Raw genomic sequence first — 14,308 nt, 5'->3', positions numbered from 1 at the left:
TCGGCGAGATGCGAAGAGGCGGGTGACGCCAAGACAACTCGATTTCGACTTTTAATGCAATTCGACGACCGCCGAGCCGGGCTCTGCAGGACTCGAGTTTTTCCCATTATCTATCTCAGATATAGTCTCACCGCTACCCGGCCTCCTCGAATAATTGGCTACTCTCCTAGAAAAATACCATCCAAATGTCTTTGGATTTCAAAAGATCGTCAATACTTCTTGTTGAAGACTTTCGGATCGGGAAAACGGAAACTAAACATTAACTGTAAGTTCAGATGAAGAAAGCTCGAGCAATTATGGAACTAATTTGTTTCAATTCTAAGGAAAAATCAAACGAATCCGCAGGCTTCATTTTTTGTGCCAATGATTGAAAACTGCGGCAAGGTTTTTGCTTAGAAACATTTCGAAATTAACCTCCGCATCAAACTAAAGCCTATCCATAAAACTCGCTTACTTAACTATTCTGACTTGTTCTGTGTAGTTGCAAAAATTTTCCCGAGCCGGCCCAGTGAACACGTTTATGTAATTTTGACGTCATTCATTATCATGCTCTACATAAGATATGACTCCTGAATGAGACAGATACTGACGTAACAAAAATGACACGGAAACGATGTTAATTTGACTTTGTGACGACACATACCTGACATCCTTTCTCGTAGGTGGTTCAACATTTCAAAAGTATATATAGAAGTTACCAAATAGTTCTATTACATATTTTTAAGTTTGAGTCATAAGTATTTAGTAGATCTGTATAATGTTTAAAACTGCAGCATGGTACAATACATTATTCAGATCTACTATAAACTTATCACCCGAACGTAAAAATATATAAAAAATTCAATTTGATAACTTATATAAGAATATATAAGAATATCAGGGTATATATGTCCATATCAGGTCATATCAAGCCATATCAGAGAATTATATGGGCCTATCAGACTACACATGGGCTTATCAAAAATTTTTTCACGGGGATGTAATAAAGCTGACGACCCTGTGATATAACTACTCTGGCGAATTGTTCTTAATAATTAAATATTTCGATGGTGAAGAAAAAATTTGGATTTGTTTTCTTCAGTTATAATAAAATCGCTAAGTATATATTTATAAATATCTTAATTCCTACATTCCTTATGTCAATTGGTTAAACATTATACGATTTTCAATATCGAAGAACTTATTCTACGGTGAAATTTCAAGATTCTTCGAAAAAAATGAAGAACTTTTTTTGTTATTGGAGAGACAATACGAAAGAAAATATTACCTATTGTGTAAAATGATTTCATTGCTATGTGAAACGTACATAGCAAATTGACTTCAGTATTATATCATGGCGTTATGTAAATATTATACAGCACTTAAATCATTTTATAACATAAAATTAACGTCACGTTTTAAGTCAGTATAATGTCAGAATGATATCATATAATTTTGCATCACATCTGAGCCACAAAGCATGTCACTATTATGTCTATAATTTGGTTACGCACCTACGACCTATTGATGATGTAAGATCAAGGTCATGTGTTCACTGGGGAGTGCCGTTTAGAGGTGCGTGTACCAATATTAAACATCACTTCGAACGTCGGAGCTGTAATCTTTCAGAGGAAGGCAGGCTTCGAAAACGATGAACCGATCAAACGGAGCCATTACCGGCTTACGCCCACGCAACCTCTATCACGTCCAAGTTCAACGTACTTCGTGATCTCAGCAATATTTTACTGAAAAGACTGAATTTCTCTTAATGGTATCATACGTTGTTAAATTTACCAAATATGGTGATCAAATGTAGCAAAGGTAATATTTCTTCGACTTGGTTATTCAATTCGTCAGAAAAGTGGTCGGTACAATAATTTGTGTCATCAAGTACGTAGAACCATAATTTTTTTAGTTAACTAAACATTCCTGTCGCTAAATTTGATTGATGCAACGTATTTTTTTAAATCTTTTGTGTATCCGTAACAGGAAACTGCAGCAAATAGAAGCGAAACGAAACACAAGTCATTTTTATTATATTTCACTCGATAAAATTACAGCTCACGAATGCTGAAAAATATTGTATGAAATCAAACTAAAAATACAGGTTCGTCTAAACGGTAACCACGTTAGAGTTTAAATTCAATTTGTGACCATCTAAACAACGTTTTGTTGAATTATTAATCAACTCAAACTTATTTACCGTTATTTCGTGCGGAAGATTTTGATCTTAAGAATAGAATTTTTACAGACATTTGCGCTGACCTTTAAAAACTTTATAATCACCTTGGATTAGGTTCTTCAGTTACATGAATGCAGAAATTTCACAATATTTGTGCTTCTGAAATGAAAATGACCAACAATTTAAGCAGCTCAGAATCAAGATTTTAGTGGTCAATCAGGGTGAAAATACATTCCCATAAAGATGTGTCAATTTGACCACCCTTATGTATGTAATACATCGTACAAGGCTTATACCTCGACACCGTTGTGACATGCAAAAAACCTCTGAGTCTCATCGTGAGCAAAAAAAAGATTGGAAGAAATGAAAAGAGGAAAAGTTTGGACGGGGAAATCGTTGACAATATTACAGCAGATGAGCGAAAACAGTTACGATGCTCGCGAAAGCTCTCCAATTAAAATCTTCCGGCAACTTTCGGCGACTTTCGCATCACGTTTCCCAAATTCGTTTTTATCGAACGAGAATTCTCTTGGGATGAGATTGATCTGATAATGTTTTGGAACAGATGAGCCTCAACCAGTAAAATTTTTTTTCAAGCAATACTTACAGGCCTGCCTACGTGTAAGTGAAAAGTTGGCGGCCCTGGCAATTTAAATCAGTTAAGCAGTAAACGGGAAACTGTTTAATGAAATGAATTACCTAAAAAATGCTATTTTGATAACTTATATTTTTAACTAGCATTTCTTTTGGTAGAAGATATAAAATTGATAAACTGGTGAATTCGAAAAATTAACGACGGAGCCAGGAATCGAACCTGGTATCTAGAGATGCTTGACCGGAGCCTTACTCCACTAGACCTCCTAGCCGCCCTGACTCTGTTGTCGTTAATTCCTCTCATCACCAGTTTAGTTCAAATTTGTTTTCTTGTGCTTTGTATGTGTGAATAGAAAGTATTCGTCTCTTAAGTACCCGATGTAAGAATGTATGTAAGAAATGTTTACATGTTGGAATCTTACGCTTCTGATGGGAAGCACGTAAGACGGTCAAAGACCGTCTAATAATTGAAATGCGGATATGCATTATCATTAGTTACGAGATCGGGTGCTTAAGAGACGTCTTACGTGCTTCCCATCAGAAGCGTAAGATTCCAACATGTAAACATTCCTTGCATACATTCTTACATCGGGTGCTTAAGAGACGAAAAATTTCTTTTGGTAGTTGATGAACGCGGATAAATTTTGTAAAAAGCCGGCTCAGGTCACTGATTTTTACGAAGTCGTTGTACCAATCGATCAATTGGCAAGTTCTTGGTAATTTATAAATTTTATTGAAAACACAAGTGACTATGGCCAGCATCTGAATAATATAAATTATGATTGTCATCTCTCAAATGAATTTAAAATTCTTCCAAACGTTGATTATTTTTTAGTAAGTTATTCAGTCTAAGTATTTTTCTAGAAGCTCTTTTCAACGTTCAAAAAAATGGAAGAACAAACGAAAGCAGCAGACTCCCTTAAGACTATTTGAAAACATCTTCCTTCCACATGACATCTTCTTCATTCGCATTTGACAACGTAGTCTAGTGCTAAACTTTTGGAAAATGAATGATAAATCTACAGTACCACTAATGTACAGCTGTCGCGTTCGGTACTAAACCGAACAAAAACTTCTATCCAATTAAAATGCAAATACAACAAAGTTTGTAACAACTGAGAGCCATTGAAAAAAGAGTTGTACAGATTTGGGAACATTTTTAGCGAGGGCACGCATATATGCTAGTCTTCTTACTCCTCAATACTGAGTTGTCCTCGCTTCCTTTTTACCTCCCATTCATCATTCAAGCGTTTCACACTAGTACTTATCAACGCTCAAGTTTCGTTCTTTCATCCTGTTTCTTATTTATTTTTACGCACAGCTATCGAATTGTCGATGACTTCTTGTCTCTCGTTCATACTATTGCTGTTCCAGAAATAACTCTCATCAGTATGCCATACGTTTCATAGGGTCAAGCGTTACTTAAACTTGGCCGCATGATGGGCGGAAACATGGTTGAAACCACTTGCAAAGAAATGTGAGTAGGGATGGTGTTTAGAGAAATCATAGTTTCCGCCGGGTATAAATAAGCCCTCGGCGTAGAAAGATTAACTCATCTTAGTCCAAATTCTACAGTAATACGGTCGATTGGTGACAGCATTATTATATAAGAAGACGTAAGTGACAGATTTTGAGTAAAAATTACTTTATCCTATCTAACTAAGCCTGTACTCTGTGTATTCTCTCGTAATAATTTGACCATTTCACATATTCATTACGGCGGCCATTCAACCTGTTTCGTCCCCACACGGCACGAAATATGTCAGAAATATTTCCGAAATGTTACAACATTTCAGATTCATTACATAATTTCAGGAATATTTCTGAAATGTTTCTGAAATATGTCAATTGCAATATAACACTCCCAATATTTCGGAAACCTTTCAGAAATATTTCAAATGCAATATAACATTCTCGATATTATAAATACATTTCAGAAATATTCCAAGCGCAATATAACATCACCGGTACTTTCGAAACGTTTCAGAAATATTTCAAATGCAATATAACATCACTGGTACCTTCGAAACGTTTCAGAAATATTTCAAATGCAATATAACACTTTTGATATTATAAATATATTTCAGAAATATTTCAAGCGCAATATAACGTCACCCGAACTTTCCAAACGTTTCAGTAATATTTCCATTTATGTGTGTATACATAAGTATTTTTCATAAAATTTGTCATTTTTCAAATTTTCCATAATGGACACGTGCATAAAGTTTTTCAATATTTATACCTTTCATAAAGTTATGGATCTTTAATAATTATGCATACTGAGCTACGTCCAGTCAAAAAGACCGAAGTGAAGACTTTTTGACGGAATACGAATTGGGCGTCATAATTCTCATTTGTCTTGTTGAATCTACCAATTTTCTCGAACAATATCTCTTAAGGGACAACACCACTGTGACGGCTTCAAAAAATCGATTTTTTGAAAACCATCTAGAAAAATCTAGAATACATTTAAGAATAGAATGCCGTTGGTCCCAGGTCGAAAAAATAATTATTTTGGGAGATATGGGAGATATGGGAGATGCCAAAGGGACTCGTGAGAACGGGTCCGAAAGTGTGGTCCACACCGAATGCGTGTTTACTTTAAAACCAGTATAACATTGACCAGATACTTCCAAATTCCAATGTTTAGAATATTCAAGTATTGGAGGTGGTGGTTTCGAACGCCTTAAACGGATACATAAATATTCGTTATTTACGTCTGAACCATATAAGAATAAACAAGCAGTGTTTATATTTTAACTAAACAATTCATCAACAATTAACATTCCTTTTTGACTCCTGGGTGACCGGTTTACACTAATTGTAATATTATAATATTTATTCACATTCTTATTCTACGTATATGTTTATTAAAACTACCGTCGTACTTATATTAATTCAAATTAACGCGCCTTATTTATTCGCGTTTTATCCGCGAGGAAACGCTAAAAAACCCTAAAAATATGGCATCACGTCGCATACTCGAGCGCGAGTGCTCGAGCGTCACGCGCTAATTTTTCGCGCATCACCGTCGCGTCGTGCACTCTTCCATCCTTCATTCTCGAGCTGTCTTGTTCTTTCGCACCGCGTTTCACAGGTGGTTAGATACCACGGATCTCTTGAGAAAATTACAGAAACCCACGTGGCAAGAAAAGTGGATATTTGGTAAGTAAATGTTTAATTTCCAATAAATGTGTAGAGAATTAGACCAAAAAATATCCTTAGCTACTTGGCATAATTACATATTTACGTGCATATTTGCTATGTACGCGGTTCTGCAGTTTGCTTGCTAAATCGGCTATCCTTGGCCGCCACGTGTTGAATGGTATGCAATTGAAATACCGGCTTATGTGTGAACAGAAAGTACTATACTGCTTATAATTTTTTGTCAAGCTGTGAATTAAATAAAATAATTACGATCGTTGACTTCCCAACTATGAAACATCTATAATATTAAATCTTTTTATAGTTTACTCAACAAGGTTATTTCCTAACCGCAGAGGTCGTTGACCTCTCACGAGTGAGTACTCGTTTGCTTTTCCATAGAATTGAAAAAATCATGCTACGTATTTGAAGGATAACTTTTTGTCAGAATAACTTTTCCTTTGGAGAATCATTGTGATCTGGATGAACTAAGACTGTTTGACCAAATATTTAGAAAAAGTCAGAAATAGTGGAAATTGTGTTTGGAAATTTCTGGTTTTTTTCTCATATTTTTTGGTTAACAGATCTTCGTTTATCCAAATCAGAATGATTCACCAAAGAAAAATTCGTCCTGATAATTATCCTTCAAATTGCATAATGATTTTCCCCCTTGACGGAAAATCACACGATACGGCATAATTGCCTTATGCAGTATTAAATTATGCATATTCCGATATTCGTATAGTGTCGCGATTTATTAATAAAGGCTAATTTTAATTTATACTAAATTGTTGATCAATTGAAACTTGAAGATACGCCGAACGTTATCAAACTTCGGTTTACTTTTCACTAGTTAATTACTGATTGAAGCCTGTATATTCAAAACTGTACGTTTTTAACATTTTAACTATAATTATTATAGGATATTATTATGCATTATAATTATTTTTCACGCTATACATATAGACGGGCCCTAATGAAACACTTAGTGTATCTCGCTGGCCCAAATAGAACAAGGCTATTTCATAAAAAGCTGTATAAGGCACGTACAGAGCTCTGTATGTACGTCTTATGTCAGCTTCAATTTTATGCACATTCCTATCATTGTTGATTATAAAATAGCAGAATATACTCTCACAAAACATTCTGCTTATGGGCTATTCCGCGTCAACCGGATCAGTCATCTCTCAGATATTTTTTTAATTTGGCATGTGGATTGTGTAGGGGGAGTTAGATTTTTGCGCCAAAGTGCGAATCTCATAATGCAAAATTCGATTTTTTATTAACAATAACAAATTAGACTCCCATTTTTTTCAAAAATTCATAACTTCGGCAAAAAATTAGATACAATATTTTCTTTTTTTCAACTTACGCAGAAAGCTCCAGAAAATTTAAAAAAAAATACGAAATGGTAAAAAAAAGTTGTTATCAATTGTTTATTTAACAATTAATTTTTCAAAGATTTTTAAAACAGTGACTGACACCATCAAAAACTTTTTTTAAAATTCTGACATGTTCCTTGAACTGTACTACAACCTGTGAATCAATTCCAGAGGGGTGTTTTTCTTCGTTTTCGAGTAAAAAATCATTAAAGGTGTCGATGCGCATGAAATTGCGGCGCGCCGAGTCTCTACGTAACGGCGGGCGGCCGGTTGCCGTCCACCGCTACCCCGCGGTGGCGTCGCAGCGTTATTTTAGAGTCATGTTTACGATGTAGGACATGATTGGAGAATCTGAAAAAAATACCGTACCTTCACAAGGCCTGCTCAAAGCGATAAGTGAAGTTTCAAGAATGTGTTTTTCACCGTTTTTTTATTACAGAGATTCAAAATAACGGTTACACACCATGAGAGTGCACATAAATGATAATAATTACATAACTTGCTACTTATTTTAACACTTTGCCGTCCGCACGATTCGTAAATATTTATTCACCTGGCGCCGGCAGCGCTTATTCGGATCACTTGACTTGTCGCCGGCCGTTCTTGACATTATCGGGAGATTATAAATTGTTAAGTTTTACTAATCTCTTTGATAACTTGTGTAACTTATTGTTACCGAAACAAAACACCAGCAGAAAGCTAAAGACACTAAAGTGTTGCCACAGACCCCGAGCGATACTGTGCTCACAACACCACGTGGTGTCGCCGGTTGTTGGCCATCAGTTTGCGCACGTCACCACTGTGGTGTCACCGGACGGCAAAGTGTTAAAATAAAAACACATTCTTGAAACTTCACTTATCGCTTTGAGCAGGCCTTGTGAAGGTACGGTATTTTTTTCAGATTCTCCAATCATGTCCTACATTGTAAAAATGACTCTAAAATAACGCTGCGACGCCACCGCGGGGTAGCGGTGGACGGCAACCGGCCGCCCGCCATTACATAGAGACTTCATGCGCATCGACACCTTTAATGATTTTTTACTCGAAAACGAAGAAGAACACCCCTCTGGCATTGATTCACAGGCTGTAGTACAGTTCAAGGAACATGTCAGAATTTAAAAGAAATTTTTTGATCGTGTCAGTCACTGTTTTAAAAATCTTTGAAAAATTAATTGTTAAATAAACAATTGATAACAACTTTTTTTTACCATTTCGTATTTTTTTTTTAATTCTACGGAGCTTTCCGCGTAATTTGAAAAAAAAAAAATATTGTATCTAATTTTTTGCCGAAGTTATGAATTTTTGAAAAAAATGGGAGTCTAATTTGTTATTGTTAATAAAAAATCGAATTTTGCATTATGAGATTCGCACTTTGGCGCAAAAATCTAACTCCCCCTACACAATCCACATGCCAAATTAAAAAAATATCTGAGAGATGACTGATCCGGTTGACGCCGAATAGCCCATATAATTAATCATTTTACTCAGATTCAGGACTTTCTTTATTACCTGAAAGATTTTTGAAATGTATTGTGGAATATATCAGAAATATTTTCACTATATCTTTCGGAAATGTTTCAGCAATATATCAGTCACTATTTTCAGATATATCGCTGAAAAATTTCTGAAATATATCGCGGAAATATTTCTGACATATTACCGAAATGTTCCTGACATATTTCTGACATATGTCAGCTACAAAACGTTAGTTATATATGCGGACATGGACATATTTCTGACATATTTCTGAAATGTTGCAATGGAATATAACATGTTTCTGATAAGACATTTCTGAAACATTTCTGAAACATATTGTGCTGTGTGGGGCAGTAATGAGGGATATTATAAAATAAGATACAAAATTTATAGAATCATGTTTTTCAATTGCAGTGTATTTCCTGGAATTCCAACGTAAGTTTTTCGACATGACATTTGTATGCCGAATCATTTGGATATTGCCAATTGTATTGGCCTGCGCTGGGTTATCTTCGGCTGGTCTGAAAACTAAGCACGAATGGAAATACGTCGACTACGTATGGGAGAACGATAAGCAAAAACAAGATGCCATCCACATGGGGGTTTATAACTACGCAACAATCGTGATATTCGACCATCAGCCACTGCCAGGTACTTTTCTTCCTAATCGTGAACTTTAGAACTATTCATTATTAGGATAAATTGGAATGAATAAGAATATCATAGGATGTTGTACTCATATACTATCTGACCATTGTCAAATGACTCTTTCAAAACTTTATCTACATCAGCTAGAAGTAATCCAGCTCAAACTTTAACTGTTACGCATATGGACTCCGCTTGATAGCGAGATGAAAAATTATGTTTGTCAATAACAAGTTAGATTTGAACAATAACTATCTGAAAGCTATACCCGTTATTATCGATTCACAAGAAAGTTGAATTTCTGATCACCATAAGTGTGAGGCTAATGTTCAAGCCGGTACTCACTGAAAATGTTTTAAGTTCTATATATCGATGTTAATTTTGAGGGGTTGAGAAAACGAGAATATCTTTTTCTTTTCCATTCTATGACTACAATCTCTTCCGATCATTTTGGCGCGAGAACAACTGATAAATTTGCAAAATTGGGCTCAGCTTGGGTGTGGTACATATTTGCACGCGCTTTCCTCTGAACAACATTGGTCATTACTTTTGCCACGATGACTCAAAAACGCTTTGACATATCGCCTTAATTTTTATTTTTTTCTTCCAAAAATGAAGGTATCAACCTTCTCTACGAAGCGAACCTAAATCCATGTGAATTTTTCTACAATTGTCGTCGTTATTACAAGAAATGTCATTCGGTTTTCCTTTTTTTCTTAATTTTAGCCGCCATTTTTTATTTACATGTTATTTCAAAAACTTCTGGTCTAAAGAAAAATATTCCCCGAAGGAAATGGCGGTTTGAAATTTCAGAAAACTCTAACCGTTCACTCGGAATCGTGGCAATAAGGGAGTAGCGCATGAGACGCGTGGTCTTGTTTATCTGTCCATATCTATCTTGAATATTTATATTTTTCAAACTTTGACCCCTCAACTTTGTAGCTAAAACTCTAATACAAACGTCAAAAAAGAAAATGTGTGTATGTTGTTTCAGTTCTCCAAAAATACCATTTGATTTTTATCACATTATCGGCACATTTTCGCTCCCTAATCTCCTTAAATACAACTTCTCTTCCCAAGAAACAACTTTGGGTAATTGTATTATACTGATTTTTATTTATTATTTTTACAGATGGTCGACAAGTGATAACAACTCCGAAATTCTCCAACAACCCTGCTACGTTATCGATAGTTTCCAATAAAACCGGTGACGGTGGTCCGTTGTTGGCTCCCTACCCAGATTGGAGCTGGCATAAAGCATCGGGAGACTGCTCCGGCATCACGAGCGTTAACAGAGCAGTCGTAAGTATATAGGTATAATATCGCAAGACGTTTCTTGGGTATTCAGTATCCTTACGTGCAGTGTTTGAATATTTACAGATCGATAAGTGCAACAGATTGTGGATCGTCGACTCCGGTACAATCGGAGACGAGCGGGTGTGCCCGGCAAAAATTCTCGCCTTCGACTTGAAAAATGATAGGCTGGTAAAAGAATTTCAACTCTCAGATGATCTGATGCGCAGTCCTTACAATAATTACAAAGGACTGCTCGAAGTACAAATCGTAGAATCGTCTGCCGACGCCTGCGATACATACTGGGTAAGTCAACTCTTACAATCAATTTCGGTATGATGCCAGATGCTTTCGAAACTTAATCGTTATCGACTTCTGCAGGTGTATATCGCAGATGGGCGGAGTTATGGTGTAGTAATTTACGATGGAATGGACGCGTGGCGAATCGACGAAAAAGTCTTCTTCCCGACCAAACAAGCCTCGCAATTCAGTATTGCTGGAGAAAATTTTACTTTGGAAGTTGGACCTTCTGCCTTTTTGATAACCCCGGACGGATTTTTAAAAGAACCCTACATGATTTTTAAAAGCCTATCCAACTTCAAATCGTGGGCGGTTACTTTGCGGGAGTTGCACAGTTCTAAGTGTGGGAATGAAGTCAACCTCTACGTCTCCAATTACACAGGATCCAGTCAAGAAGCAGGGAAGGGTTATTCAAAAGATGGCGTCCTCGTAACTGGTTTCGCTCAGCCAAGGCAACTCGTGTGTTGGAATCTGCAGTACCCTCTGGAATCAGAATACGTCGTACGTATGCCATGTTTCTTCACGATAAAAATCATTAGCTAGATCTTTTTCTCCGGTCAAATGATGCTCATTATCAATGGACACCACCGCATTGCTTATAGAATACACTGGCCAATGATTTGATGACATATTTCGCGAATCTGCAACTCACACGTATTATAACGAATGATTTCAGGGTGTTCTGGCGCAGAATGACACTACCTTGCAGTTCATTAACAGCGTCAAACTGATCACGGAAAATGGTTGTTCAATCGAAAAACTTTCGGTCATGACAAACAGGTTCCAGAAGTACATACTGAAGACTATGGATTTCACGGAAGTTAACTTTAGAGTTATGACGGCTGACTTCAATGCCCTCGTCAAAGGCACCGTGTGCGAGCCGACAGGTCGCCCTGTAGTTGTAAATAGTATAGTGGAAAAGGAATACTTACCTCTAAAGGTTACGTAAGCCTGTCTCCAACATGGAGTTCCTTGTTCCTCTTTGTGTTCTTAAAATAGTCCAATAGCTCGGAACACGAGATTTATGTATTCGACAGATATATTGAAACATTGAAATATACATTGGTTGAAGAATCATATTTCATTAGTGCACAACATCCCTCGATCATACCAAAAATAAAAATAGGACTACGACAAAGGTTTCCAGCCTGCTACGATCAGTTACAGGTTGATGAATTCTCGATTTCATCAGTTGCGACCTTCGAAGTAAATAACCAATTAAACTCACGTTTTTTATCATTATTCATTGAACGCTCACGGAGATCAGATGGATTTGTTGCTTAATTAAATCGGGAAGGTTAGAAATGAGTAAAAATTGCCAAGAATGTAGGTATACTTTACGATAGTCGCTATTTCATAAAATTTCGAAGTTCTTGTATATGGTATTTCAGAAAATTCCAACTCTTGAGGAAAGCATGGTAAAAGGTTATGTTTTTAAGTAAATAAAAATTAAATTAATTAATTGAAATGATCGTTGAAACTGTAAGATGTCTCGGATGAATCTCGAAATACTTTGGATGTATCGCTTAGAAAAAACCAAGGTGTGAATGAGGAAGGTCGACAATGCATAAGTTTCAGCGTCCTATAAATACGAAGCTGAAGCAATCACGAACAATAATAGACCGGGAGCCCGCAACAAAAAGCACGTATGATCGGCTCATGGCTAAAACTTTTTGAGAAGCTAGCCAGGGTTATGAGTAACAGGGAAACGCAAGTATGGCGGCCTGTCAGTGTCATCGTTGCGGTGCGCAATTTTTTGAATATGTCGGAAAAAACCATGCCCTTGGGTGATGAGGTCACAGTCAATTCTTGTTTTATATTGTTCATTAGATAGCCAAAGTCTGAAGGAGTTGTATGCCATACCGATACGGCGTCATAAACTGGCCACCATACCTAATTAAACGTGTGATTTTTTTTTGCCTTTTTGAAATACTTTCTCAGAGCTAATTTTTGGAACAGTGATAGAAAATCATGTTTAATCAACGAATATGACCATGCCAGCCTGATCCGGCGTCATTAAGTATCCGCCATACCGGTTCAAAGATGTCAAGTTCTTCACTTGCCCATGTATCATAGGTACTAGTATGGCGGTTTACATGCCTTGGGCGAGCACTTAATATTAATATTAAGGGCTCAATCTTTCAGGGAATTTTTTTTGTTGTATTTCCAACAAAATTTCACGATGGGACCGAAAAAAAAAAAAAATAGTCCAAAAAAAAGCACCCTACTATATACACACGATTGTGGGCCACCTTCGGTGCATGGCCGCCTAGGTGTCACGTCGACACTCCAACCTAGCTGGTATCACGAAAAGCCGAGCGTTGGAGATCTCCCTACTCATCTCTGCTTTCCGCGGTTCTCCTATTTATACTTGTCGTGATCGCCCATCCTGCTACATCGTCGTCGTCTCTTCCTTATCCATAACCTTGCCGGTACATCGTCGAGTTAGTATGTGTCAGCGAGGCGTCGGTCAGCGTCTGTTATTGTTGTGATCTGTCGTATTTACGGCCGTAGCTGATGTCGGAGGTGACCTCGACCAGCTGTCCGTTACAATACCTGTACCTATAATAGAACGAATACTTGAACATGTTTTATATTCTATCCGCGGTATTCAAGAAAGTCCGCTGTATGTTTAACGGGCGTAATTGTATAACGGCCCGTTGCAATATCCTGTTTTCATTGTTCGTATCTTATAAAACGTATAACCAGCGTAAATTTGACAGTCGAAAACAATAAAAACAGAAGGTTATAACGGGTCGTTATACAATCATGGCTGTTAAACGTACGAACGTTCGTATATACCGCGGTTAGTTACATATCCTTCATTAGTAGTAATACATCGTATAATCATGCGGCTACGCGTAACTCAAGTTTGACCCTGTGACAGGTATGACATATTGGTGATAGCTTTTGCTGAAAGAGCAATAGGGTGAACGAGATACAAGAAGTGATTGGCGAAACGATAACTGTAAGTGAAAACAAATAAGAAACAGGATACAAGGACGAAAATTGAACGTTGATAAGTAGAAATGAGAAACGCGTAAATGACGAATGGGAGGTAAAAAGGAAGCGAGGACAAGTTAGTCTTGAAGAGAGTAAGAAGACAAGTATATGCGTGTCCTCGCTTCAAATGTTCCTAAATCTGTAGAACTCTCTTTTAGACGGCTTTCAGTTGTTCCAAACTTTGTTGTATTTGCATTTTAATTGGATAGAAGTTTCTGTTCGGTTTAGTACCGAACGCGACAGCTGTACATTAGAGGTACTGTAGATTTATCATTTATTCTCCAAAAGTTTAGCACAAGACCACGTTGTT

General features: G+C 36.8%; 1 protein-coding gene across 2 annotated transcripts; it reads left to right on the top strand.

Moving 5' to 3' along the window:
- Positions 1 to 4,298: 4,298 nt before the first annotated feature.
- On the top strand, positions 4,299 to 12,072 carry LOC107224651 (major royal jelly protein 1). 2 transcript variants are annotated; one of them, XM_046740999.1, is made up of 6 exons: positions 4,299 to 4,371; positions 9,172 to 9,408; positions 10,535 to 10,704; positions 10,783 to 11,001; positions 11,077 to 11,496; positions 11,672 to 12,072. In XM_046740999.1, exons 2-6 carry the CDS (start codon positions 9,207 to 9,209, stop codon positions 11,942 to 11,944), a joined length of 1,284 nt encoding a protein of 427 aa, XP_046596955.1. In that variant the 5' UTR covers positions 4,299 to 4,371; positions 9,172 to 9,206; the 3' UTR covers positions 11,945 to 12,072. The 2 variants fall into 2 exon arrangements, with proteins under 2 accessions (XP_046596955.1, XP_046596948.1); XM_046740992.1 differs by lacking the exon at positions 4,299 to 4,371 and adding an exon at positions 5,776 to 5,920.
- Positions 12,073 to 14,308: the final 2,236 nt, after the last annotated feature.

The sequence above is a fragment of the Neodiprion lecontei genome, chromosome 1 (genome assembly GCF_021901455.1).
Source record: "Neodiprion lecontei isolate iyNeoLeco1 chromosome 1, iyNeoLeco1.1, whole genome shotgun sequence".
Lineage (NCBI taxonomy): Eukaryota > Metazoa > Arthropoda > Insecta > Hymenoptera > Diprionidae > Neodiprion > Neodiprion lecontei.
Note: the sequence above shows the minus strand (reverse complement) of the source record. Positions and strands in the feature narration are given on the sequence as shown.

What these genes read in the sequence shown, in the direction of transcription:
- LOC107224651 (XM_046740999.1), top strand. Translation starts at nt 9,207, where the DNA reads ATGACATTTGTATGCCGAATCATTTGGATATTGCCAATTGTATTGGCC. An exon ending in CGACCATCAGCCACTGCCAG is followed by an intron (nt 9,409 to 10,534) that starts GTACTTTTCTTC and finishes TTATTTTTACAG; the next exon opens with ATGGTCGACAAGTGATAACA. An exon ending in CGAGCGTTAACAGAGCAGTC is followed by an intron (nt 10,705 to 10,782) that starts GTAAGTATATAG and finishes GAATATTTACAG; the next exon opens with ATCGATAAGTGCAACAGATT.